The 26,117-nt window shown below is 40.6% G+C and overlaps 2 protein-coding genes across 2 annotated transcripts; both read right to left on the minus strand.

Annotated features, from left to right (window-relative positions):
- Positions 1–682: 682 nt before the first annotated feature.
- On the minus strand, positions 683–3,822 carry LOC139912894 (collagenase 3-like). Its single transcript, XM_071900815.2, has 10 exons — positions 3,722–3,822; positions 3,285–3,532; positions 3,026–3,174; positions 2,316–2,444; positions 2,023–2,184; positions 1,728–1,857; positions 1,469–1,602; positions 1,207–1,366; positions 990–1,093; positions 683–840 (listed from the first exon to the last, which is right to left on the minus strand). Exons 1-10 carry the CDS (start codon positions 3,818–3,820, stop codon positions 731–733), a joined length of 1,425 nt encoding a protein of 474 aa, XP_071756916.2. The 5' UTR covers positions 3,821–3,822; the 3' UTR covers positions 683–730.
- Positions 3,823–18,236: 14,414 nt separating this feature from the next.
- On the minus strand, positions 18,237–21,457 carry LOC139912895 (collagenase 3-like). The gene is made up of 10 exons (XM_071900816.2): positions 21,359–21,457; positions 20,922–21,169; positions 20,663–20,811; positions 19,953–20,081; positions 19,660–19,821; positions 19,374–19,503; positions 19,115–19,248; positions 18,853–19,012; positions 18,636–18,739; positions 18,237–18,486 (listed from the first exon to the last, which is right to left on the minus strand). Exons 1-10 carry the CDS (start codon positions 21,455–21,457, stop codon positions 18,377–18,379), a joined length of 1,425 nt encoding a protein of 474 aa, XP_071756917.1. The 3' UTR covers positions 18,237–18,376.
- Between the last annotated feature and the right edge of the window lie 4,660 nt (positions 21,458–26,117).

The raw sequence follows: 26,117 nt of genomic DNA on the forward strand, positions 1-26,117 counted from the left end.
ACATGCAGTGTGGGTTTGTACAGGATCAGCTTTCTCCCTCTCGTTCCACTGTTTTATTTTTCTGAATTTATTTTGTTTTGTATAAAATGGAAAAAAAAAGATGGAACAGTAGTTCATTGTTGATCAGTACTTGAATGTATGTGTAACAAAAAAAAAAGACACAACTCACCATTATCAGGGGGTTATCATAGCAACACTTTATTTATATGTAATACATGCATCAGTACGTTTCTGCACGTTTATAACTAAATCACTGCACATTTATTCTGCGTCAAATTGGAGGATCAATTTTAAATGGCTGAGTGTTAGATATTTTTCATACAGGAAAACCCCATCAGGCTTGCTGAACAAACCCTATTTGGTTATATGAAACAACTTTTCTCCAGTAATGGCAAACAGTACATTTACTTTAGATGTTGACCTTCAAATGCAAACACATTGAATTCTTATTAAGACAAATTTATTTGGAAATTGATTGCACCAAATTGTTACAATAGATTGTTTTTTAAATACATTCATATCTTCAGTAATAAAATACAAATAAAAAGTAAATAAAATAAGAATAACAACAGCAATGTAGATCCAAATATATATAAAAATATATGTTTACATACATTTGTGTAACAATGTAATTAGATTTGATAAAACATAATATAAAAAATAATAGATGGACTCCAACATTCGTTGTCATTCACAGTGGCTTTGTAAGCAACTAATGTAGTCAGATGGTCTAGAAGTTAGTGCAGGGCAGGAAGTAGTTGTTATTCAGCACGCGGTACAGCCTGCCACTCCTCAGGCTGTACCTGAACATGTAGGGCCCGCTGTAGATGTAGGCAAAGCCTGGGGAACAAAGGCACACTGTTAAGTACTGTGCTGGTTATAGGCTGATAAGTTACAGAGAGGGTTCCTATGTCCGAAACGTTTTGAACACCTTCTCATTTCCGTACACTTGACTTGGGAAACTCGGATTGGTTTTGAATGCCACTCACCTCTGTACTGGAAAGCTGCAGTCACCTTGCTGGTCAGGCCTGAGAAGGTCTGCTTCACCAGTTTGGGGAATCCCTGGTCCATAGTGCCTTTGGCCTCATCATAACTAAAAACAAAACACAGACATGAATTAGGCTGATTCACTACCATTCAGACATCAGGGTAAATTATAGATAATACCTAACTCAGTCGAGTGTAATTACACCGTTTTGAACATACCTGTAGTAGTGTTTGCCAACAAAGAATAATGTCTTGTGAGTTTCCTCGTTATAGAGGGCAGCATCGACTTTCTTCACGCTTCTGGGCAGACCGATACTGGTGAGTGGTTTGGGATAGCCACGCACAACATCACTGCCAGAGAAGGCCCAGACTTTGCGACCTGTTGAGGCATGGAAAGAAAAGAGTTATCAGCCAATGCACTAATGCAGACTTTGAAATGGCTACAGGTTAGGTGCCTTAGGACAATTATGAGGACTCGTACCTTTAAAGAGCAAGACTGTGTCTGATTGGCGGCTTCCATAAGCGGCGTCAATGTTGACAGGGGCGCTGGGCCAGAAGCTTCTGATGCGACTCAGCTGAGGCGTCGTGCTCTGTGGGTAGCTACGCCAGAAGAAGCTGAGAACAGACAACACCACAACATGACAACATTAGTACATCAGCCAGTTCTCCCATCTAGAGAAAACACTGTCGTTCTCATGTATTTTGCTTTCATATTCTTGGTCATTCAATGTCTAGCATACCTGTCTTTGAAGAAGAGCATCTCTCCTCGCAGTGTGGTGACAGCATCCAGGACCATGTTTGGATCACAGGCGTCGGGGGTGGTGGGGGGAGTGGGTCCAGGCACATAGGGATCCTCATCAGGGTTTGGACCTGGAGGTCAAATCAAATCAGTATTTAGAGAGTTCGAGTATTTAGAGAGTTCTGCATCACTCAGCAACAAAGCCCTATGGAGAGCATGAAGTGCTCCAGGCTCAGGCGTGACTTCTTTAGAGATCAGTTTTGCAGGCTACACTGAACCAGGCAATGACGACTAACCATAGAGAGACTGGATGCCGTTGACGTCATCCTGGGGCAGGACGAAGGTGTCAGGGTTTCTGAAGCTGTACAGAGGGTACATGAGAGCGCCAGGGTCTTCGGAGTGACCCAAGCCCAGGGAATGGCCAAACTCGTGGGCTGCTACAAGGAAGAGGACGAAGCCTGCAGCGGGAAACACAAAATTACAGTTGTGTTCCTGCTCTCGCTCAGTGATGAGCAATGATCATGTCAAAATGCACATTCACAGCGCAGAAGAATCCAATAGGGTAGAGTTTGCATGTGAAAGAACTCACCTGTGTATGAGCGGAAGGTGAAGGTCTCATCATCGTCAAAATGGGCGTCTCCTCCAATGCCAGGGGACGGGGCAAAGGCATGGGCAAGGGTGCCACCAGGGCCATCAAATGGGTTATAATCACCATGCGCTGTAAACAAAAACAAACTCCTGTCAGATTTTGCAAATAGGAAAGAGCCAGTAGTGAAATTAAAGCTATTTAACGGATGCTTTTTGCTCCTGCACTTACTGCTGTGACAACTAACAGTGCAGAACTGGATTTCCCAAATGTATCTTAGAACTGAGATCGATCAGCTGTGCTCCAATGTAAGTCAAGGCACAGAAATAATTATAGTCGTTCAGGTGCTTCTTGGGAAACAACAACCAATAAATGGAGCTGACATTAAGACAGTGTTTTCAACACTTCTCCAACTCATCAAAAACTGTGAAACAAATTGTGGAATGATGTTGTGTTTTTGTTATGGTGGGTGATATATACGTTATGTAATCTTGGCGTAAATGCTCCTTCTCTAAGTCATTTAAAGGATAAGAGTCATTGAAGCACTGTCCCCTGACAAGTAGAGATGTCAACAAGGGATCCAGCCCATCTACTCTCTACTGTCCTTCAAGATCAACCACTTATTGCCCAATAGCTACTTCATATACCGCATTTCAATTGGGGTATAAAACTGTGACTTTGATGGGATAAGTGGAAAGTTATTTTGTACTTACATTGGCGGACAAAAGAGATCATGATGTCAGCGGTGCCTCTATAGATTCTTGTGAATCTCAGGGGCGTGACTTTGGCCCAAACCTGCAGAGCTCTCTCTATGGAGTCATCTACCTCAGACATGGACATGTCAGGGGTGTAGTTCTCAATCCTATATAGGACAGAAAAACAGTCAAATATATAATAAAATAGTCAATTATATGTAATGTCTAAAATTAGCTTCTTCCTGCCTCTCACTGGCGCTCTTTTTAGATCACTCACCTGTAGGTAAGGCTGTGTTTTTCCCACTTGAGGTTGTTTCCAAAGGTGGAGAAATGGGCAATCTTGCCATCTGGAACGCCACAGCGGGGCTTCTTCATCATCCTCACGGTCTCAGCATCCAACATGCCAGTGATCTGGAGGCCAAAGAAGCGCTGCATCTCGCTGAGCTTCTTGCTCACCTGGCTGATCCCCTGTCTGGCCACTGGACCCGTCTCCTGTGTCAGGTTGAAGAAATTCTTCAGGTAGCTCTGCAAGAAAGAACAAGAGTTAGAGGGTTAGATAATGCAGCAGCTGCAGGACAGACACAGATTGCATGAAGGAAAAAGGGGAGAGGATCTGCATGTATTTTATGTTAACGCTGTACACTACAGTCACATAAGATCCTTGAACACATCTTTATAGCAAAACAGTGAGAATATATAGTGAGGATACCTTACCTCTGCAAAAAGCTCATCTTGTACAGTAACTTGCGATATTGGCACACAGTAAACTGTGACTGCCAGGCTTAGTAGAATGCACAGGTTGAAAGACTTCATGTTTCCTCGTCGAGTGCAACTTATGTTTCTGTGCTGGAGGCAGCTCCTATATATACGCTGAGGACCGGGTGTGTTGAGCAACTAGGAAATCGGTCAGGAGGAAGTATGGCTGTGATTGCTCAGCCAACCAAAAAGTTTTCCATATTTAGATCTGTTTAGAGCTATAATTATGACATGACACTTTGATGATTGTCATGAACAGATTGTCATCATGAAGGTTATCGTAATCCCATGAATCACTCATGAAAAAAGTACAACATATATACCTTTTTGTGATCCAATTGCAGATTTGTAATACATAACGCTATATGATAATATGTTATGTATTTGTTATTATTATATATTATCTTATACTGAAACAACTGATTTTGTAAATGAACATACTAGGCATTAGGTATTGCAAATAAAGTATAAAATGATTGAAATGGAAGTTTGCACTTAGATGTTGATAATCATATTTGACTATTGCCAAATAAATGAATACCTGGGAGGAACTTAAACTCACTCAGGTGGTAATGGTAATGGTGGATAATGGATGTTATGTTTTACTGTATTGCCTCTGAGCAATTCAACAGGAGCACTTGACAGATACTGGCTTTGCCTAAAGATACCTTGACAGAACTTCCTACTACTAAAGATAAAACCGAGGTCCTTGTCATTGGCACCAAATCCCAGAGAGAGAGTGTGTGTCAGCCTATTTAGACTCCCTATCTCTTAAGGCCAAAACCCATGTGAGGAACTTAGGAGTTGTCTTAGATCCTGTTTAGACTTGGTTTTAAAATGTGTCTTGGGCGATCGGATCACAAGTGGACAGCGCTAAATACAAGTGTAAACAACCACCAAGACGCATTGTGATCCGATCACTCAAACCACTTGCCGAGGTGGTCTGGGACGCATTTGACCACATATCTTTTGTAGTGTAAACGCTAATGCGTCCTGATGCGTCCCCGACAAGGACGTAACAGGAAAACACGTCATCAATGCAGGACGTGGTGGTTGTTTTGGTGACAGCGCACCAACGGTCCTGTCAATCTCAACAGTACCCGTACATGTATATTAGTTCTTGAAACATTGTTGTTTTCTTAGCTATCCCGTGCTAAATAAATCTGGCGCTTGTCTGGCGACAGACTGACGTAATAACTGTGAGCGGGGCCCTTTGACCTTCTAGCGGAAGTGACGTAGGCAGTAACGACATCTGAACACAAGTGGTCAGCTGGACACCTTGGAGACGCATGATAAACACAGGTGTAAACGGCAATGTGTCTCGGCTGTCCACTTGTGATCCGATCGCCCAAGACGCATTTTAAAATCAAGTGTAAACAGTGTATTTGTCAAAGAACTCGGTTTTAAAAACCACATTAGCAATGTCTGTAAAACTGCCTATTACCACCTTAGAAATATATCCAAAGTATGTGATTTTATCTCAATTGCTGACACTGAAAAACTTGTTCATGCCTTTGTCTCTACTGGATTGGCCTGCCCGCAAAAACAATTACTAATCTCCAGCGAGTTCAAAATGCCGCTGCCAGAATTCTGATGTGCACTAGAATGAGAGACCATATTACACCTGTTCTTAAATCCCTTCATTGGCTGCCTGATTCTTTTATTGATTTTTACATCTATTCATGGATGTGCTCCCAACTATCTTAAAGATATGATTGCTAGATATGTTCCCCGCAGATCTCTCAGGTCATGTAACTCCAACCTGTTAATGGTTCCTTGAACCCAATCCAAATATGGGGACGTAACTTTCAGCTCTTACGGCCCAAGGCTCTGGAACACACTCCCAGAAAATCTTCAAGCTATTGAAACACTTGGTACTTAGACAACTTAAAACCCATCTTTTTGTCTTTGCTTTTACATATGATCTCTCTTCTTTCCTTCTCCTGGTTCTTATCTCAATTTACATATCTCTTTTATCCATTTGTGGTCTTCATTTTGTGTAATAATTTGCTGCAATTTTCTCTTGTTTATTTTAACTTATGTATCTCTTTTTACCCACCATGTTAGTTGGTTTTTGGTTTTATCTTGTGTGGTAATCTGTGGCCATTTTCTCCTGCTTTGAATATGGGCACATGCCTGTGGTCTTATTTAACTCAATGTTTTTCTGCTTATAATGTGTGAAGCACATTGTGCTGCATTCTGTTATGAAATGTGCTATACAAATAAATTATGATTGATTGATTGATTGATTGATTGATTGATTGATTGATTGATTGATTGACTGAATATTTGTAATAAACAAAGCTATTTTACCTAGGTACTTAATAAAGACTACCTGAAGTAAAACACTGGAGCACTTATTCAAGTTTGTAGGTTTATTGCTGGAGGGAGATAGGAGAGTGTTTGCACACATATTTTCTTATTTCCACTATAGGCTGTTATTTTCATTTGTCATTTTCCTGTCGTCCATAAATGGAACCAGGTCATTTGGTCATATTTCTGAGTAATGGACTGTCACTGAGGAAGATGCTTAGTCAAATCATCAGTCACCCTGCTGCAATAAACCTGCAGACTTGAATGAGTTTGGGGTTTTTGGGGTTTTTTTTTTACTTGGAGTTATATATTTGAGAATATTTTTAACTAGATTTTTAAAATTTGGATCTGTTTTTTAGGGTTGTTGCGAATGATATTCTTTACTCCCTCTACCCAGGGTTTTCAAAGCCTTATCTGCCATGGATCAAAATGTTGGACCTTTCACTGTCGCTTCGGGTAAGACAGCGATGTGCCCTGTCTCATGTCATTACAAACCAAAAGGCCTAGTTGCCTTCCATGTAAAACTAAAACTCATCTTGTAGACCCATGCCAAAGTCCATCCAACAAGTTAAGCAGTACTTGTACGTGTCACAGATCAGTCGTCACGTTGTATGACTTCACTCATGAACCAGATCTCAAAGCCAACCAGCTATGGCGATTATGTGCAATGATATGAGTCACATAGTGTTTCCCACAGAACTGATACAGTTTCAAATACTGCTACAGATAGAGTTTCAAATACTGCAACCAGAAATAATTTATTAATTTATTCAATTCTGGTCTAAACTCAAAATTTTAACAGAGAAAACACATTTAGAACTTAGTTATAGTGAATCATCAAAGACATTATATTTCTAATAGTATTTTTTCCATATGTGAACATGTGAGAAGTGCAATGTCCCAATGTAATGTGTAAGGTGCACATGCTATTTTGACTACCAACCTCACCCAGATATGTAGAATTGCAACACAGACATAACAAGCTCAAAATCAAATTTGATGAATGTATTCCACAATAACTAAATATCTACATGTTCTAGACATTGTAATAATCACAAAAAAAAATATTTAAGGCATTTTACTTACTTGAATCTTGACAAATCCAGTCCAATAAAACAAAGAGATGAGCTTGAAGGAAAGTTGAGGTTGTGTGAGTTCATGGCCTGATGGCCGGACCTATAAACACATTTACTATCCAATAGCATTGCAAGGATAAACAATAGGACCCATTGACTATGTAAATGTGGTCTTTAAAAAAAAAAAACATTTACAGATTTTTTTTAGGATAGCTAAAAGTGATGTTGTAATTTTGCAACCGTGGGCCTTAGGTTAGGGTTAGGGTTAGGGTTAGATTACAGTGTTAATACAAAATGACCCGCCCCACCTGTCTCACGCTGGGGCTTCCGGTTGTGTTGCTGGTGGGCCGGATGGGGGGGCCTCTCGCTCGCCTTTCCGGTGCCCCGGTCTGGCCTCTCTCCTCATTGATGTATAAATGTAATGTTAATTATTATAATGGTTATTATTATATTATATTATATTATATTACATTATATTGTATTGTATATAATGATGATAGTGATAGTATTATTATATTATTATCATATTATTTTATTATTGTTATTATAATGATATTGCTGTTACATCATATATTTATTATCACTATAACATTAACACTATGTCTTTTTCTTTCTCTCCGCCACACATGCCACACTCCTTGCTTCACACGCCAACCTGTAATCTCTGCTCCCGGACTCTTATCATATCATCACATACATCATCGTAACTGCTTTATGTTATTGTCTGTATGTCTGTCCATTATGTCTATCTTGTTTATCTTCTATGTCACTCTTTTTTGTTTTGTTTTTGTAATGCTATTTCACCAATAAAAAAAGAAAAAAAAAGAAAAAGTGAAATGACATTAAATAGGTGGTAGCCTGGATAAATAAAAAAAAAAAAATACAAAATGCCATTATTGCAACACTGTATTACGTAGTTAACCACTTCCGTGCATTATTCTTCAGTTCCCTTTAATTACTAGAGAGCTTGCAGTTCTATTTCTATTTCAGTTCTATTTCTAGCGAGTGGCCCTATTTCTAGCGAGCGGGGGGGTTGAGTGCCTTTTTATTCTTGTATTCTCTTATATTGTCAATATATAGGCTAATATCAATAAAGGATCCCATTACCTGGATGGCTGAAAAATTATCGAATGTTCTAAATAGTTCCATTTGTCAAACAAATAACTAACCTGTATATATCTAAAGTACTTTGTGTCAAAGACAACATAACTTAAAAATATAAACAGTGCTAAACTGTTCTGTTTGTTGCTTGCTTTTGTCTACAAGGTGAAGAATAGAAATGAGACCCCTTTTACAGAGAAATCTGCTTTTCTGCCCCTCTGCCCTGCTGCATCTCTCTGTGCTGTCAGTCTCACCTGTATCTTTACATCGTTAAATTACAGCCTTTGACATTATTATCTAACTTTACTCTGTTTTACTGCTCAGCAGCTCCTCTGGTCCAGACTGTCCTGCTCCTCCTCAGGACCAGTCCTTTTCCTTCTTTGAAAATATTTTTCAATATTAATCTGGATTGAGGGAGCAAACATTCAAAGTCAAAGTTAAAAAGTTAATATCAACGTTATCGGTCCACTCAGTGGATACTGACTAGCAGCTAGGCTATACAGCTGCTAATCTCGGAAACTCAGCTGTATTCCGAGTAAAGTTAACTGTTAGTTCTTCTTTTCAGGAATTCAGTCGGCTGTCTTCTTGGCATGGAAAAAAAATCTCCCTCACGTGTGCGCAGTGGGAGGCGAACAGACGGGTCCGGTGAGAGAGCGAGAGAGAGAGAGAGAGAGAGAGAGAGACAGAGAGACAGAGCAACAGAGAGGGGGGGGGGGGCAACAGACAAAGCAAGCGAGAGAGAGAGAGACAGAGAAAGAGAGAGAGCGAAAGAGAGATCGCGTGGAGCAATTAGGGGCTGAGCGAATCAATGTGCTACACGCAGTTCTACGATTAAATAGTGAAAAAAAAAGAAAATTTGTGGCGGTCAGTGCTGATATTGTGGCGGCCCGCCACAAAGTTTTCTATGTGTGGGAAACCCTGGAGGGGAAGAGGGAGGGGAGATTGTCCACTACTGTAGTTAATCGATCGCGGATGACGTCATTCTGTCGGACGGATCAGAAAAAAAAAAAAAAGAAAACTTTACTTTACTTTACTTGGGCGGCCCGCCCAAGTAAAGTCTCTGTGGGAAACACTGCAGTATCCGGCCATCCACTAAGTCGTCAGCGCTTTGAGACTAAAAAGTATACCAAGGATGGCGTCGTCAGATTCAGCGATTGCGAAATACTGCCGACCTGCCCGGCCTGATCGCCATGTTGGATTACTCTCTTCCATCTCCGCTCAATGTTGTTAGTAACAACATGTTACTGTATACTGTACTGTCTCCTAATCATATTTACTAACTCCTAACTCCTCCAGAGAGGTGCATATAGTCATGGATAGGGTGTATGGATTTTGGACTCTAATTGCGCAGCGCACTATTTGATTACTAGCATATCTGTTTGAGCTCATTAAAATACTGGCTAATGAGAACAATGTTGCTCTATCCCAACACATCTCTACATTTTCCATTTCAGTATACAGAGTAGGTTTGGCCATACTTTCCATTAAACTTTAATGGATTCAAGTATTTAATGATTAAAGTATGCTTAGCGCTCAACTAAATCAGGAGAGAGGTCCATGTAGCAGCATTAAATATAACACTTTGGATACATTGTACATGCATACATACCCAAATCTAAAAGTACTAATTTAAGGATACCTGTGGGAGCTTCCTCAGTGTTAGTAAACACATCAACTTGAGGCAAAATGCAAATTTGGAATCAGGCAACCTTTCTACACCCATAATGACTCCATGTTTCATTACATGTTTTCTGTCAATAATCGACACTCCTGTCAACAACATGATAATCACAATTTTGTCTTCTGACTTAGAGTTTTCTTTGATCTTTTCTAACAAATTAACACAGAAAACACTACAAAATTGTCTTGAGAATCTCCAGCAAATTTAATGATTTGGCTGCAATAATTACATAAAAACACCACAAAATTCTGTAGGGACTGGTTTCACTGACTTCATTCTCTTTCCCTTTGCAGTTTGTCTGTGCACATGCTGGCATGTTTATGATCAGAAGGATGGTATAACATTGTCATAATAAAAATGTGATGCTATGTCCCACAAACTAAAGCATTTAGGAAAAAATGTAGAGAAAACAGAATTTATTTCTTCACCTTCTTGGAAAAACTTGGAAAAATCACTCATATGTGTGTGTGTGCGTGTGTGTGTGTGTGTGCGTGTGTGTGTGTGTGTGTGTGTGTGTGTGTGTGTGTGTGTGTGTGTGTAGCCATGCATCCTTGTGTGTGTTTTTGTGTATTACAGGCATGAGTGTGTGTTGGTGAGAAGGGCCATGCCTCTGTCCAGGTACATGGGGATGTTGGAGTCTTTCTCCAGCTATCAGGCTCTGCTGAGAGAAAACCCACAGGAGGCCAACAGGCTCTCCAAGGACATCAATCACACACACACACACACATTTCTTTAAATATGACAATTCTCTCAAAAATTATGAAAAAGTATAACTATCTCTATTTTAAGTTAAATGTTACTGTTAAATGTTACGTAGAAGTGCAAAGCAGATCTTTGGGTGCTCCAATTTTATAGTCAATAGTGCGTCATAAATTGTGTTAAAGGTTTATCCCTCCTCAAATTGCCTCCTCACTGTAGTTTGGGACAACATACTTGATGTGTTGCTTTTCAGCGTGTGCAGGAGTAACACACACTGTACTATCCTATCAACACATGCTCTGATGAAAGATATGTTGTCCCAAACTGCACTCAGTGATTGAGAAATGACACGTCCTGCCTCCTCTGTTCCTCTCCGCAGGTTGCTGCAGGTGATGAAGGAGACGTCTGCAGAGACAGAGGTTGAGGTGGGAGTGAAGTATTTCTGCCTGCTGGCCTGCAAACCACAGGAAGACTGACTTCTGCCAACACTCAGAAAAAAGGATGTGTCTTTTTCAACAAAGTCATGAAGGCAGTTTGGAACACCAAATCTTGTGCTACTTCTCAACACCACAGTTCTCTGTAGCACCATGTTATGTCATAAGGTTTCACCTTTAACATACCTTTGACATGTGCTGTGCTGAAAAGTAACACAAATTTGAGATTTGACGATGACAACTTTTCTGTGTGAAGGTTTCCTCTTTGACTAAAACACTGGTAATATGTCAGTCTGTTGGATGTTTGTTACTAAAGGTAAATAACTTGTACTGTATTCCTCAAAAATGCCAGATGAATGCCACTAATCTAAAGTAAAGCACCAAATGGCCTTGTGATGTTTTAAACATTGTGTTTCTCTCTCTTTCTCTCTTATGGTGCTGGTAATGTGCAGGGTTGTAGGTTTGTACTATATTAGTGATTAAGTGTACAGAAAATTTGTAAAGGGCTTAGGTGAAGACAGTAGATACAATTAGATATTGTAAAACAAAACCATAACCTCTCAACCAGCTAGTCAACAGGCCACTGCTGGTAACTTCTGGCAGCTGACAAGAGAGCAAAACTTGAAGTTTTCCCCTTGTAGATAAAGCAAAAGTAGAAAAGTTGTTTGTCAGTTCATCACAATGAACGTCTCATATGGGGAACCAGATGCGCCAGAATCAAAAATAAGTGAATTAATAAATAAAACCCTCAATAAATACATTTGGAATAGATTGTTCTGCAAATTACCACTAGAGGACAGTGTTTGATCAAATTTGCATTTGACACTTTGGCTTTGACACTTTCCACCTGACTTATTCATATATTTTGCACAAGACATTTTGATATAGGTTCTCACACATAATTATAACCTATGTAAACATAAGAACATAGTGTATCATAATTATGCTTACTTTGTTTGTGCTTTACAAATTAAGTTATTAAGGTATAATTAAGTTTTTCCTCCAAGGACTACTGTCAGTTTCAATGAGATGCATTTTATTTCCTTCATGGTAGAATATTTTGCACTAAAACTCAGATTTTTGGAGTACATTCCATCACAGAGAGGCAATTTATGGGGACAATGCCTCTGGGAGGACTACACAGAAAGGACAGATGCAGGCACACATTATAATGCAGTGAATGTAACTTTGAATTAACTATTTAGAAATATATACAGTAGGTGACTTTTGCATGGAAACACTTGCTGCTTGGCCCAGTGGTTTTCTTCAGGCAGTGTTGAAAGCTGTTTCACAGTTTTGAGGTCATCCTGTAGAATAACCTGTCACCTCAACAATGTGTGAACAGTATTATTTGGATGTAAGAGTCCAGCTGAGGTCTGTTTTCTTTAGTCTTCCTATTCAGGCTTCAGCTTTCACCCTCAAGATAAATGTTGTTGCTATAACAGCTTGTGAGTTTTATAGCGCAGAGATCAGAACCTTGATCACCCACAGAGATATAAGGTTTTTTTGGACCTTCATTCAGTCAAAGTCTTTGAAAAAAATATCTTCAGATCAAATTGAAGATGAAATTCAGATTATTTTTTAATAAATTAGGCCTCCGGCAACAGCTCTTACACTGTGTTGGCGGATAAGTAGGACTTTGGGGACAGAAAGAAGGTGCTGTCAGTGAAAGAGTATACTGTTGGCAGGACTTTGAGAAGAGGAATAGAAGTGTAGTTCAATCAAGGCTGGTCTTAGACTCCAGACAGGCAAGCGCTCACAATGTTGGAGTTAGGGCCGAGCGAAAGTCATAAAAAACATAAAAGAGGCTGGTGCTGGAGAGGACACTGCAATAGACTGTAGTAATAATTATGGTGGATTTGTAACTAATACCTGGATTGAAGCCATTGATCAGAGTTTGGCCAGTTTTTACCGGCAGCCAATCCTGTTTCATGGCATGTCATTATGGTGTTGTAGTTGCTGTAGAACATTTTTGGGCAGTATTTGGCAATCATCATAAAACATGCCAAACTCTGTCAGTGACTCTGATGGGAGAATGAGTGTGGGGGAGGTAGAAACAAGAAGGATAGTCTTTTGCTGTCCATCTTCAGCTAGATAAGCAGGAGTCTCCTCTGCCTTTCCATCTTTGCTGTGTTTCTTCTCCTTCTGACTGAACATTTTTCTCCAGAAGCTTTTCTTCTTCTTCTTCTTGGTGAGCTCCATATAACAGAAATACAATATAGTTTTATTCCAGTTCATAGGATCCATTGACCTTCTGAGCTCCAAAATATCGTATAGAAACAAACACCGGAATCATTAATTTCAACAGAGCAGTTACTCATATCAAATGAACCACTATTCCAAATGGAAATGAATAGTCATCATCTGAATAGTCATCAGGACATTATGCTCCCTCTGAGCCTTCTCCAGGCTTGGAGGTCATAGGAGGTGCTGAGCTCCTTGTTTTCCTCCCTCAGGCTGCTGTTCTGAGACCAGCTTCATCTTGTCAACCTCATGCACCAGACAGGCGTGTCTTAGTGCCTCTGACTGGTCTCGAGGCCTGTCTGTCATATTCACTCATATGTACTCAGAATCTTTATTTTGCTCCTTTTCTGACTCTGACTTGTTGAGAGCCTCTTTGATATCTCATGCTCCATTCGCTGACATTTGTCTTCAGTCATTTTGGCTTTTTTAAACATTCAGCTTCTCCCTCAGAATAGACTGATCAAGGGTCTCTCTCAGTGCCTGGATTCACTCCTGGTCATCCTGGATTTGGGCCTTTTCCTCTATCGCTTTTTGTGTATTCTCAGTGATTTTGACTTGGTCCAGGCTGACCTGATGAGTCTTATTTTATCTCTTGTAATTTCTTTGTCCACATGGCCAGCTTCTCAATGACAGTCGCTATCCATTGCAGCATGCTGGTCTTTTCTGACCCCGGTGGCAAAAACATCACATTACTTGGTCTTGTCAGCTAGCTAAGTCAAAAGTAGGCCCGCTAAACAGCATCACAAGACAACTGACCTTATTGGACATTTCATTGTGGATTACATTTCCATGTCAACACCTACCTGCTGTGGACCACTAGAGACTTCAAATTGGTTAATTTCTTTGTCATGGTACTGAAGGTCTTTTTTTGGCTTTAACGGAGCTTCGGTGGAGGTGCTGATTATCCCTATGAGTTTACCACTTGTGACTGCTCCCAGTAGAAACAGGTAAGCGCAATTTGTGCCCTGGTATGTACCTTGGCACAAGTAAAGCTGGATTTTTATGCTCAAATAAAATAACCGGCCCAGTCTAACCACTAAATTGAACTTACCCGACACATTTGCTGTGCAAATCTCTGGCACAGTGCTCATGAGGCTGTGTGGATGGTGAGAGGCCATAGATATTTTGAACTGTGGAAACTTGATATGTAAATATTTTCTGATCAAAAGATATTCTAGAGCCTGATCCATATCAGCATTCTCTAAAAGAACTAAAATAGCCAGGTCCTGGTTCTTTAGACTTCCAAAAAGTACAAAAAATGACAATAAAATTAATTATGTCCAATATTTACTTCATTATCTCCTGAAAGAGGTAAAAATGCTACATCAAGAAACTGGGGTAACAATGTGTACCAAACAGCATGATGACATTGCTTTTCTACATAGTGCATATACTGTCAGTCCTCCATTACATGTATTACCCTAAGTTGGACATAGCCGAATTTACTGTGGGAAAACTTGCACCAATAAAAATGATTTTGACATGATGAATAGCTCTCTAGTCAAACCCTGACTTCTTTGTTGGTGTGTTCCTCCTGGATTGTTCCTCTTTGTTTCATATTAATTAGTGAAATACATGCTTCCACATCAACCTTATGTGGTTCACACATACCAAAACTCTACTGTGCTAAACATAGTAAGTAAGTAAACCAGAGTGGTTTTGTTGTTTTTGATATCACAATGATTTCTCATTTCTCATTTTTGAGTCTTCTATTCACCTGCATGCTACATACATGGATAATTCAGATGTTATACACACCCTGAAGTCCACCACACTGGATTATCAAACAAAACTACTTTTCAGCGCTCATATGAATAAGCAAATGTGTAGTGCTCATTTGCATACTCCCAGTGTGTTCCTGACCAGTCAGTCTTTCCTCCCTCATTCAAATCAGCTTCCAAATGCTCTATTTGGATCTGTCCCAAAGAGCATTCATTGATCAAACAGGGATTAAGTAATCGGGCTGATTTGACGGATTAAGTCGGTGTGTGAGAGAGAGAGAGAGAGAGAGAGAGAGAGAGAGAGTGTCCTCTCTCTAAATTATTAAATTTTTCACTGTGACAGAAGAACCTTGATTCTTTACCTCAGCACCCTGAATACAAAGATGCAGCACCTTCACTATACTGAAGCTCTGTCCAAATACTGCAGTGAGTTGGACTGACTCCAAGAACCAAATGTCAAACGGTGAGAGTCTCATGTTTCTGCTGTCCAGATGTTTCCATCTCCTCAATGAAAGTAGTGTATATGTGTGTGTCTGTGTATGTGTATGTGTGTGTGTGTATTGCTTTGCAATCATTCAAGCAATGTACTGCGAACCAACCTAGATCTAGCTCATGCTTGTGTGATTCCCTTATGCAGGGTTGTTAAACGTGGTTCATGCTTCACATGGAAATGGATGCAACAGAGTGTGCGGTTGAAATGATGTAATTGCAGCCAAAACAGCTGGGCACATTGGAGTGCACATGGTCGTGCACAATGGTTGTTGTGTAAATGACCACTAGAAGGCACTGCTTGATGAAATGTCCACACTTCACCATTGAGCCCGGCAATGGCTGCAGATGGCATGAGATGGTATTGTGTGCACAAGATAGACCTCATACCCTTCATAATTTGTGCTTAGTAATTAACATGTACTCGCAATTTAATAAAAAACAGGTACATTTTGCTTGATTCAGCTTATTCAGCAAGTTTCAAACTGATTTCACCCACTTGCCATAGGCAATTGAATGCAACTAAATATGGCAAGGTGTCATTGTTAGTGAGAAACAATTTACAAGAATATTACAGCTAATATGTTATCCCATCGGCATCGTATGCAGAGCGATCTTATAGACTTTATAGTTGATCAGTTGCAAGGATTCAAATTGGTCAACACTTAGAACTCTCCAAAACCACAACTCAGAAAAGGAGAGGTGCAGTTGCTCAATCATGTCTTGTGCCCATGAGTTAATACTTTGTTACCACAAAATATATTTTTCTCTACAGTGCAGTCACTCCTGGGCTCTCTGTACTACAACTAGAAGCCCACCTTGACTTCTTTGGATATTTTCTACAGTATATTTTCACAAGATGTCATGTTCAAAGATTGATATGCGATAACATATAAACATAAGGATATGGTTAACGGTGTATTACACTCTTGTCATACTTTGTTTTTCCATTGACAAAGCTAATTTTTCATTTTAATTTTTCAAGTCTTTTCATGGTAGACCCTTATTTTCTATTAAACCTCTTCTTTTGGAGTGTTTTCTGTTACAGCATGGTAAATTATGGGGACATTCCCTCCCGTCATGTAATACAGTATGAGTTACCTTGTGATGTAATGTTTGTGATAGCTATGACTCTTGGTACTTACATACATTACACATGGCATTAGCTTTCCACATGCCTAAGGACTGTAGGACAAAGCATTACCAAGGTCATTTCTTATATGTTTATGCCCCATTTGCAAGCATTTATCAATAAACAGGATATGATGTTAACATGTGCCATAATCCATGGTGAGCATTCATATGGAGGCCCAATTCAGAGTTTAACAGAATGATACACTACCATACCAATGAGTACCTTAGAAAACATCAGGCTACACCGTCATAAATCTACAGCACCATAAGACAGGTAGCAACATTTACCAGCTACCTACTCTAGTTTCAGGGTGGGTGAGTGTAGGCAAATCATTGGGGTTATCAAGTGGGCACCCTCATTCACCAATGTTTCGTTGAATTAGGCCCACGAAACCTCAAGAAGGCTCAACAGTGTATTCCAGCATCCCAGAAACACCCCCCTCTTTGCCCAGACTCAGCAGACCCAAGTCCACTACACTACTGTCGCTGTCACCTGCACCTTGCCATCAACAACACTACTTTACATAACACACTACCATCAATATCCCTTTCTATTCAGAACATTAAGTTAAACGCTACATCTAAACCTTACCAAGTCACACATACTATGAAGTTTACATCCTACACTGCCCAAGCAGGGAGCAGATACCTGACCAGCTCAGCAGTCCACATATCCACATATGCTTAGGCGAAGCTAAGTTTGACTGGCCCTGCTGGCTTGTCTGGCAGCTTCTCATTGAATGCCAGGGCCCACTCAAGTCGTATTACCAAACAAGTTCTGACTCACTATGTTCACTCATGCTGCCAAGCTAATGCTAACACAAGGCTGACCCAAACATGCTAGCAATCTGATGCTAGCACCTGGCTAACCCAAGAATGCTACCAAGCTAGTGCTAACACAAGACTGACACAATGACTTCAGTATGTAATGTCATTTAGCTGCTCACAAAAAAATATAGTGCAACTAGTGTTCAATAAGGCATTATATATAAACAGTTCTCTAATTGAAAACATCTTTAGTATTATCAGCTTTTACATCACTTTACCTTGTGAGTTATCATAACAGCGCTTTATTTATAATATGTAATACATGCATCAGTATAGCCTATGTGTTTCTAACTATGTTTCTTAAAGCATTTTGACTAACGATTGCTTTTATAATGTATATCAAATGTGGCTTTCATAGAACGTGTTTCTGTACATTTATAACTAAATGATATTTGATATATAATGATAATGATATATATATGCATATTTATTCTGCGTCAAATTGGAGGATCAATTTTAAATGGCTGAATGTTAGATATTTTTCATAAAATATTAGAAAAACCCCATCAGGCTTGCTGAGCAAACCCTATTTAGTTATATGAAACAACTTTTCTCCAGTAATGGCAAACAGTACATTTACTTTAGATGTTGATTTTAAAATGCAAACATATTAAATTCTTATTAAGACAAATTTATTTGGAAATTGATTGCACCAAATTGTTACAATAGACTGTTTTTTAAATACATTAATATCTTTAGATTATGAAATTAAATACAATAAGAATAACAACAGCAATGTAGATCCAAATATATATAAAAATATATGTTTACATAAATATGTGTAACAATTTAACTAGATTTGATAAAACATAATATTAAAAATAATAGATGGACTCTGGAACATTCATTGTCATTCACAGTGGCTTTGTAAGCAACTAATGTAGTCAGATGGTCTAGAAGTTAGTGCAGGGCAGGAAGTAGTTGTTATTCAGCATGTGGTCCAGCCTGCCGCTCCTCAGGCTGTACCTGAACATGTAGGGCCCGCTGTAGATGTAGGTAAAGCCTGGGGAACAAAGGCACACTGTTAATTACTGTGCTGGTTATAGGCTGATAAGTTACAGAGAGGGTTCCTATGTCCGAAACGTTTTGAACACCTTCTCATTTCCGTACACTTGACTTGGGAAACTCGGATCGGTTTTGAATGCCACTCACCTCTGTACTGGAAAGCTGCAGTCACCTTGCTGGTCAGGCCTGAGAAGGTCTGCTCCACCAGTTTGGGGAATCCCTGGTCCATAGTGCCTTTGGCCTCATCATAACTAAAAACAAAACACAGACATGAATTAGGCTGATTCACTACCATTCAGACATCAGGGTAAGTTATAGATAATACCTAACTCAGTAAAGTGTAATTGCACCGGTTTGAACATACCTGTAGTAGTGTTTGCCAACAAAGAATAATGTCTTGTGAGTTTCCTCGTTATAGAGGGCAGCATCGACTTTCTTCACGCTTCTGGGCAGACCGATACTGGTGAGTGGTTTGGGATAGCCACGCACAACATCACTGCCAGAGAAGGCCCAGACTTTGCGACCTGTTGAGGCATGGAAAGAAAAGAGTTATCAGCCAATGCACGAATGCAGACTTTGAAATGGCTACAGGTTAGGTGCCTTAGGACAATTATGAGGACTCGTGCCTTTAAAGAGCAAGACTGTGTCTGATTGGCGGCTTTCGTAAGCGGCGTCGATGTTGGCAGGGGCGCTGGGCCAGAAGCTTCTGATGCGACTCAGCTGAGGCGTCGTGCTCTGTGGGTAGCTACGCCAGAAGAAGCTGAGAACAGACAACACCACAACATGACAACATTAGTACATCAGCCAGTTCTCCCATCTAGATAAAACACTGTCGTTCTCATGTATTTTGCTTTCATATACTTGGTCATTCAATGTCTAGCATACCTGTCTTTGAAGAAGAGCATCTCTCCTCGCAGTGTGGTGACAGCATCCAGGACCATGTTTGGATCACAGGCGTCGGGGGTGGTGGGGGGAGTAGGTCCAGGCACATAGGGATCCTCATCAGGGTTTGGACCTGGAGGTCAAATCAAATCAGTCATCGAGTATTTAGAGAGTTCTGCATCACTCAGCAACAAAGCCCTATGGAGAGCATGAAGTGCTCCAGGCTCAGGCGTGACTTCTTTAGAGATCAGTTTTGCAGGCTACAGTGAACCAGGCAATGACGACTAACCGTAGAGAGACTGGATGCCGTTGACGTCATCCTGGGGCAGGACGAAGGTGTCAGGGTTTCTGAAGCTGTACAGATGGTACATGAGAGCGCCAGGGTCTTCGGAGTGACCCAAGCCCAGGGAATGGCCAAACTCGTGGGCTGCTACAAGGAAGAGGACGGAGCCTGCAGCGGGAAACGCAAAATTACAGTTGTGTTCCTGCTCTCGCTCAGTGATGAGCAATGATCATGTCAAAATGCACATTCACAGCGCAGAAGAATCCGATAGGGTAGAGTTTGCCTGTGAAAGAACTCACCTGTGTTTGAGCGGAAGGTGAAGGTCTCATCGTCATCAAAATGGGCGTCTCCTCCAATGCCAGGGGACGGGGCAAAGGCATGGGCAAGGATGCCACCAGGGCCATCAAAGGGGTTATAATCACCATGCGCTGTAAACAAAAACAAACTCCTGTCAGATTTTGCAAATAGGAAAGAGCCAGTAGTGAAATTACAGCTATTTAACGGATGCTTTTTGCTCCTGCACTTACTGCTGTGACAACTAACAGTGCAGAACTGGATTTCCCAAATGTATCTTAGAACTGAGATTGATCAGCTGTGCTCCAATGTAAGTCAAGGCACAGAAATAATTATAGTCGTTCAGGTGCTTCTTGGGAAACAACAACCAATAAATGGAGCTGACATTAAGACAGTGTTTTCAACACTTCTCCAACTCATCAAAAACTGTGAAACAAATTGTGGAATGATGTTGTGTTTTTGTTATGGTGGGTGATATATACGTTATGTAATCTTGGCGTAAATGCTCCTTCTCTAAGTCATTTAAAGGATAAGAGTCATTGAAGCACTGTCCCCTGACAAGTAGAGATGTCAACAAGGGATCCAACCCATCTACTCTCTACTGTCCTTCAAGATCAACCACTTATTGCCCAATAGCTACTTCATATACCGCATTTCAATTGGGATATAAAACTGTGACTTTGATGGGATAAGTGGAAAGTTATTTTGTACTTACATTGGCGGACAAAAGAGATCATGATGTCAGCGGTGCCTCTATAGATTCTTGTGAATCTCAGGGGAGTGACTTTGGCCCAAACCTGCAGAGCTCTCTCTATGGAGTCATCTACCTCAGACATGGACATGTCAGGGGTGTAGTTCTCAATCCTATATAGGACAGAAAAACAGTCAAATATATAATAAAATAGTCAATTATATGTAATGTCTAAAATTAGCTTCTTCCTGCCTCTCTCCTGCGCTCTTTTTAGATCACTCACCTGTAGGTAAGGCTGTGTTTTTCCCACTTGGGGTTGTTTCCAAAGGTGGAGAAATGGGCAATCTTGCCATCTGGAACGCCACAGCGGGGCTTCTTCATCATCCTCACGGTCTCAGCATCCAACATGCCAGTGATCTGGAGGCCAAAGAAGCGCTGCATCTCGCTGAGCTTCTTGCTCACCTGGCTGATCCCCTGTCTGGCCACCGGACCCGTCTCCTGTGTCAGGTTGAAGAAATTCTTCAGGTAGCTCTGCAAGAAAGAACAAGGGTTAGAGGGTTAGATAATGCAGCAGCTGCAGGACAGACATAGATTGCATGAAGGAAAAAGGGGAGAGGATCTGCATGTATTTTATGTTAACGCTGTACACTACAGTCACATAAGATCCTCGAACACATCTTTATAGCAAAACAGTGAGAATATATAGTGAGGATACCTTACCTCTGCAAAAAGCTCATCTTGTACAGTAACTTGTGATATTGGCACACAGTAAACTGTGACTGCCAGGCTTAGTAGAATGCACAGGTTGAAAGACTTCATGTTTCCTCGTCGAGTGCGACTTATGTTTCTGTGCTGGAGGCAGCTCCTATATATACGCTGAGGACCGGGTGTGTTGAACAACTAGGAAATCGGTCAGGAGGAAGTATGGCTGTGATTGCTCAGCCAACCAAAAAGTTTTCCATATTTAGATCTGTTTAGAGCTATAATTATGACATGACACTTTGATGATTGTCATGAACAGATTGTCATCATGAAGGTTATCGTAATCCCATGAATCACTCATGAAAAAAGTACAACATATATACCTTTTTGTGATCCAATTGCAGATTTGTAATACATAACGCTATATGATAATATGTTATGTATTTGTTATTATTATATATTATCTTATACTGAAACAACTGATTTTGTAAATGAACATACTAGGCATTAGGTATTGCAAATAAAGTATAAAATGATTGAAATGGAAGTTTGCACTTAGATGTTGATAATCATATTTGACTATTGCCAAATAAGTGAATACCTGGGAGGAACTTAAACTCACTCAGGTGGTAATGGTAATGGTGGATAATGGATGTTATGTTTTACTGTATTGCCTCTGAGCAATTCAACAGGAGCACTTGGCAGATACTGGCTTTGCCTAAAGATACCTTGACAGAATATTTGTAATAAACAAAGCTATTTTCCTGTGCACTTAATAAAGACTACCCAAAGTAAGACACTGGAGTACTTATTCAAGTCTGTATGTTTATTGCTGGAGGGTGATAGGAGTGATTGCCACATTCTTTGGCTGTTGTTTTCCATCCTGATATACATATGTAATAACGTAGTTATTATTATTAGTACGTTAGTTATTACTACGTTAGCAGCCTTACTTCATCTGTCATCCATAAATGGAACCAGTTTGTAGACCAGTGTTAGTGGAAAACTATATTTCCGAATAATGGACACTGCACTGTCTTGAGGAAGACACTTAGTCAAAGCATCAGTCACCCTTCTGGTAAGACAGTGATGTGCCCTGTCTCATGTCATTACAAACCAAAAGGCCTAGTTGCTTTCCATGTAAAACTAAAACTCATCTTGTAGACCCATGCCAAAGTCCATCCAACAAGTTAAGCAGTACTTGTACGTGTCACAGATCAGTCATCACGTTGTATGACTTCACTTGAACCAGATCACAAAGCCAACCAGTTATGGCAATTACGTGCAATGATATGAGTCACATAGTGGACAATAATAATAGGTCTGGCTTCATCATTTTTTCTGGCAAAAATTTAGGTGATTTCATTAAGGTCAATTTATTTTGCAACATATTCTGAGGTGCTGTACTGCATAGAAAAAATGTTTGTTTTTCACTTGATAGGAGACTGGTTGCATGCACATTTTCTTGTGTCTACTATAGACTACTGTCTACTATATTTTGCATCCTTAAATATTTGTAATAACATATAATCAGTTTGTAGACCAGTGTTAGTGGAAAACTATTTTGGTCACTATGTCCTAATATTGGACACTGAGCGGAGCTGTACTGTCCTTGTTGCTCAATGTATTGTCTCAGGTAAGTTGACCAACAACAGTATCTTCAGCAACTCAGACAGGATAAGTGTGCTGTAATAAAAGCAGTAGCACCAAATTCCTTTGTAAGATTTATTTACTGAACTCATATATTCATATATTCATATATTCATATATACTCATATTAGGTGTCTTAGCAGTATTGCACTCAAATGGTGTGTGACCCAATGAACCACAAATTCCCAGTGGTGCAAAGACAGAGCCATAAAATACATTTTACTTTTTTCTCTTGAGGGGGAGAATTATGACTTGTACATTATTTTAAAAACACATTAAAAAACAATTTGTACCATCAACTTCAAAATCAACCACAACACAGAAAAAACTGTACCTTAATACAAAATGCCATTATTGCAACACTATTACGTATTCAAGTAACAGTTCTCAAGTACTTTTAACCACTTCCTTGTATTATTCATCAGTTCCCTTTAATTACTAGAGAACTTGCGGTTCTATTTCACACACTCTTCACCCTCTAACAGGGCTCTATTGGCTTAAAGGGTAACTTTGGTATTTTTCAACCTGGACCCTATTTTCCCATCTTTTTGTGTCTAAGTGACTAAAGGGGACAACAATTTTTGAAATTGGTCCAGTATTGAGCGAGATCGTTTCAGCCGGCAGCCGCGAAACGAGCCGCAATGTAATCCGACGGGGCAAATCGCACCGTCAATGTACGTCCACTAAAAGTGCTTGTTTTTGCCACTGACAGGCTCAGATTGTTATTATAAGTGTCTGACAACATTATGGAATGTGGAATGTGTGTAACTTCCTGCAACAACTCAACTCTCGCGAGACTTGAGCGAGAGTTGGTTACACACAGACCATTTCTCATTTCTCTGTAGGGTCCTTTCCATAATGTTGTCAGACACTTATAATAACAATCTGAGCCTGTCAGTGGCAAAAACAAGCACTTTTAGTGGACGTACATTGACGGTGCGATTTGCCCCGTCGGATTACATTGCAGCCCATTTCGCAGCTGCCAGCTGAAGCGATCTTGCTCAATACTGGACCAATTTCAAAAATTGTTGTCCCCTTTAGTCACTTAGACACAAAAAGATGGGAAAATAGGGTCCAGGTTGAAAAATACCGAAGTTGCCCTTTAACCACTCATCTAGTTCCCTCAGCGCACTAAAATTTGCATGCATATGCTCAGCCAATCAGGATGGGGCAGTATGTGGCGGCGACTCATCTAAGCACTGCCCTTCTGCCCGTCACGATTCCCCGCCACCGGCTTGCTCCCTAGACTCGGAAGTGGAGGAGGCGGCGATACTGCAGGGAGACAGTGAGGATTACTCTCTCCCATCTCTGCTCAAGCTACCTCCTTTGCCTCCGCTTCCCTGCCTCATCCATTGGTGACGCAGGTTTTTTCCCTATGTGATGATGGGAAGGCCGTCAAGAATATCGGGAGACAGCTACCGCCCCCCTGAATCGTCACGCCGGGCTGATCGGCTAGACCAGGGTGTGTGCCGGCCGGTGACGGGACCACACCGGTCTTCGTTCAGGATGGCGCTCTGTGTCAGAGCACTGCCTCACTCAGCCACGGGGACCCGGGCTCGGTCAGCCTGGGGTCTTCAGCGGAAGAGCGGCCTCCTTCCTGGCTTGAGACCACAGCTCCTCTGTCAGAGACAGAGAGATGCCGCCTCGATGCTCAGCCGGATGGCCCGAGGGGGATTGAAGGTTCTCACCTAAGAACTTAACAGTTCTTTCCGGTAGAGGACGATTCAACTGCATGCTTTCTATCCCCCTCCTCATGGAGAGGGGAGGGAAAACAAACTGCAGTGGTTGTGCCCCGTGCGTGTGTTTGCATTTTATTTGGAATGCACAGCCACAGTGAGGCGCACCCAGCAGCTGTTCGTGTGCTACGCAGACAGAGTGGCTACAGCCATCCGTATGCATTCTACATGTAGTATAGTCGCGTCAACTGCACTGTTCAGTGGAACAGGTGTCGTGGTCGACGCCCTGTCCATTCATCAGATTTTATCTGTAGGATGTGTCTGGGTCTTTCGCAGGCTCGGTGCTCAGTACTGGGATGCGAGACCTGTGAGAAATTGACCTGGTGAGCTTGAGGCTCTCGTGCTGCAGCACGATGGAGACCAGCCTCAGTCGGCGCTACATCAAGCTTGTATCAACACGTAGTGTGTGGCGTGGTTTTTCTGCCCCCCACTCTATTGTCATGTGGGAGTGGCAGAGACCATATCTGACTGACCAGGTCAGTCAGATATGGGCCGCCATGTGTGGCATTATAGGTCGCAATGTGTAGCATTTTTAAACATCAATATATCATTGTCAGATGAATTGTGATATCTTGGTATAATTACTGTAAACAGATGAGACCATGGTCAAGACGATTGATAGCTTCTATCTCATACCAGTGGTAATGTTAGTGCTAGTGTTTCTAAAAATTAAGACCGCATTTCCCGTAAGCCCCAGCCAATTTACACTGAAAGGGCAAAACATTTGAGCGACCTGTTGTTCCAAAGTTGTTGTCAGGTTGTCATCAAAGTCGACAGAAACTAATTAAACATTTCACTTTTATAGAGAGCAGATTACAAACGTGTAAAATTCCTTAAGGTGCATCTTCTGTTATTTGGATTTCTGTTAATTGCTTCCTTTGGGTAGAGGAGCATTGCAAAGTTGTTTTCTCCTCTCTTAACTGTTCTTGAGTCTGGAGACAAAGAAGTTACAGAAATATTTTATTTCAAACTGCAACACTTCAGCTGCTGTGTCATGTGACTTTTGCCTTATATGGTTCATTTGAAGTGGTGGTGAAAAAGTTGATATTGTATTTTATTATTGTGAAAGTTTTTATTTGTTTGTATCTTCAATTTATTCACATCCTAGCTAGTCTGTAGAGTTGTATTATATTTCTGTCTTTTCTCCCTCAAACATCCCCTTCCTCTCTGGACAGGTCTTCCTCTCTGTTCCTCACTTCATGCTGATATTTATCCTTTCCATGTTTTGATGTTGATGTAATCTGCCTTCAATATTCAGCGGATCACATTTCAGTAACATTTTAAAAAGAATATCAAGGGAATTCTACACTGTTCTCTGTAATTTTGTCATGACTCTACAAATTCCATATAAATACAGGTGTATGCTTTGTCCATGACTTCCACTGAAGAAT

The sequence above is a fragment of the Centroberyx gerrardi genome, chromosome 10, assembly GCF_048128805.1.
Source record: "Centroberyx gerrardi isolate f3 chromosome 10, fCenGer3.hap1.cur.20231027, whole genome shotgun sequence".
NCBI lineage: Eukaryota > Metazoa > Chordata > Actinopteri > Beryciformes > Berycidae > Centroberyx > Centroberyx gerrardi.

Excerpts from the sequence above, each read along its gene's own strand:
- LOC139912894 (XM_071900815.2), bottom strand. The coding sequence starts at position 3,820 with ATGAAGTCTTTCAACCTGTGCATTCTACTAAGCCTGGCAGTCACAGTT. Across the intron at positions 3,175-3,284 it reads AAACACAGCCTTACCTACAG|GATTGAGAACTACACCCCTG; the intron begins GTGAGTGATCTA and ends TGTCCTATATAG. Across the intron at positions 2,185-2,315 it reads CACCTTCCGCTCATACACAG|GCTTCGTCCTCTTCCTTGTA; the intron begins GTGAGTTCTTTC and ends TTCCCGCTGCAG.
- LOC139912895 (XM_071900816.2), bottom strand. The coding sequence starts at position 21,457 with ATGAAGTCTTTCAACCTGTGCATTCTACTAAGCCTGGCAGTCACAGTT. Across the intron at positions 20,082-20,662 it reads GATCTCTTTTGTCCGCCAAT|CGCATGGTGATTATAACCCC; the intron begins GTAAGTACAAAA and ends TTTTGTTTACAG. Across the intron at positions 19,013-19,114 it reads CACAGTCTTGCTCTTTAAAG|GTCGCAAAGTCTGGGCCTTC; the intron begins GCACGAGTCCTC and ends ATGCCTCAACAG.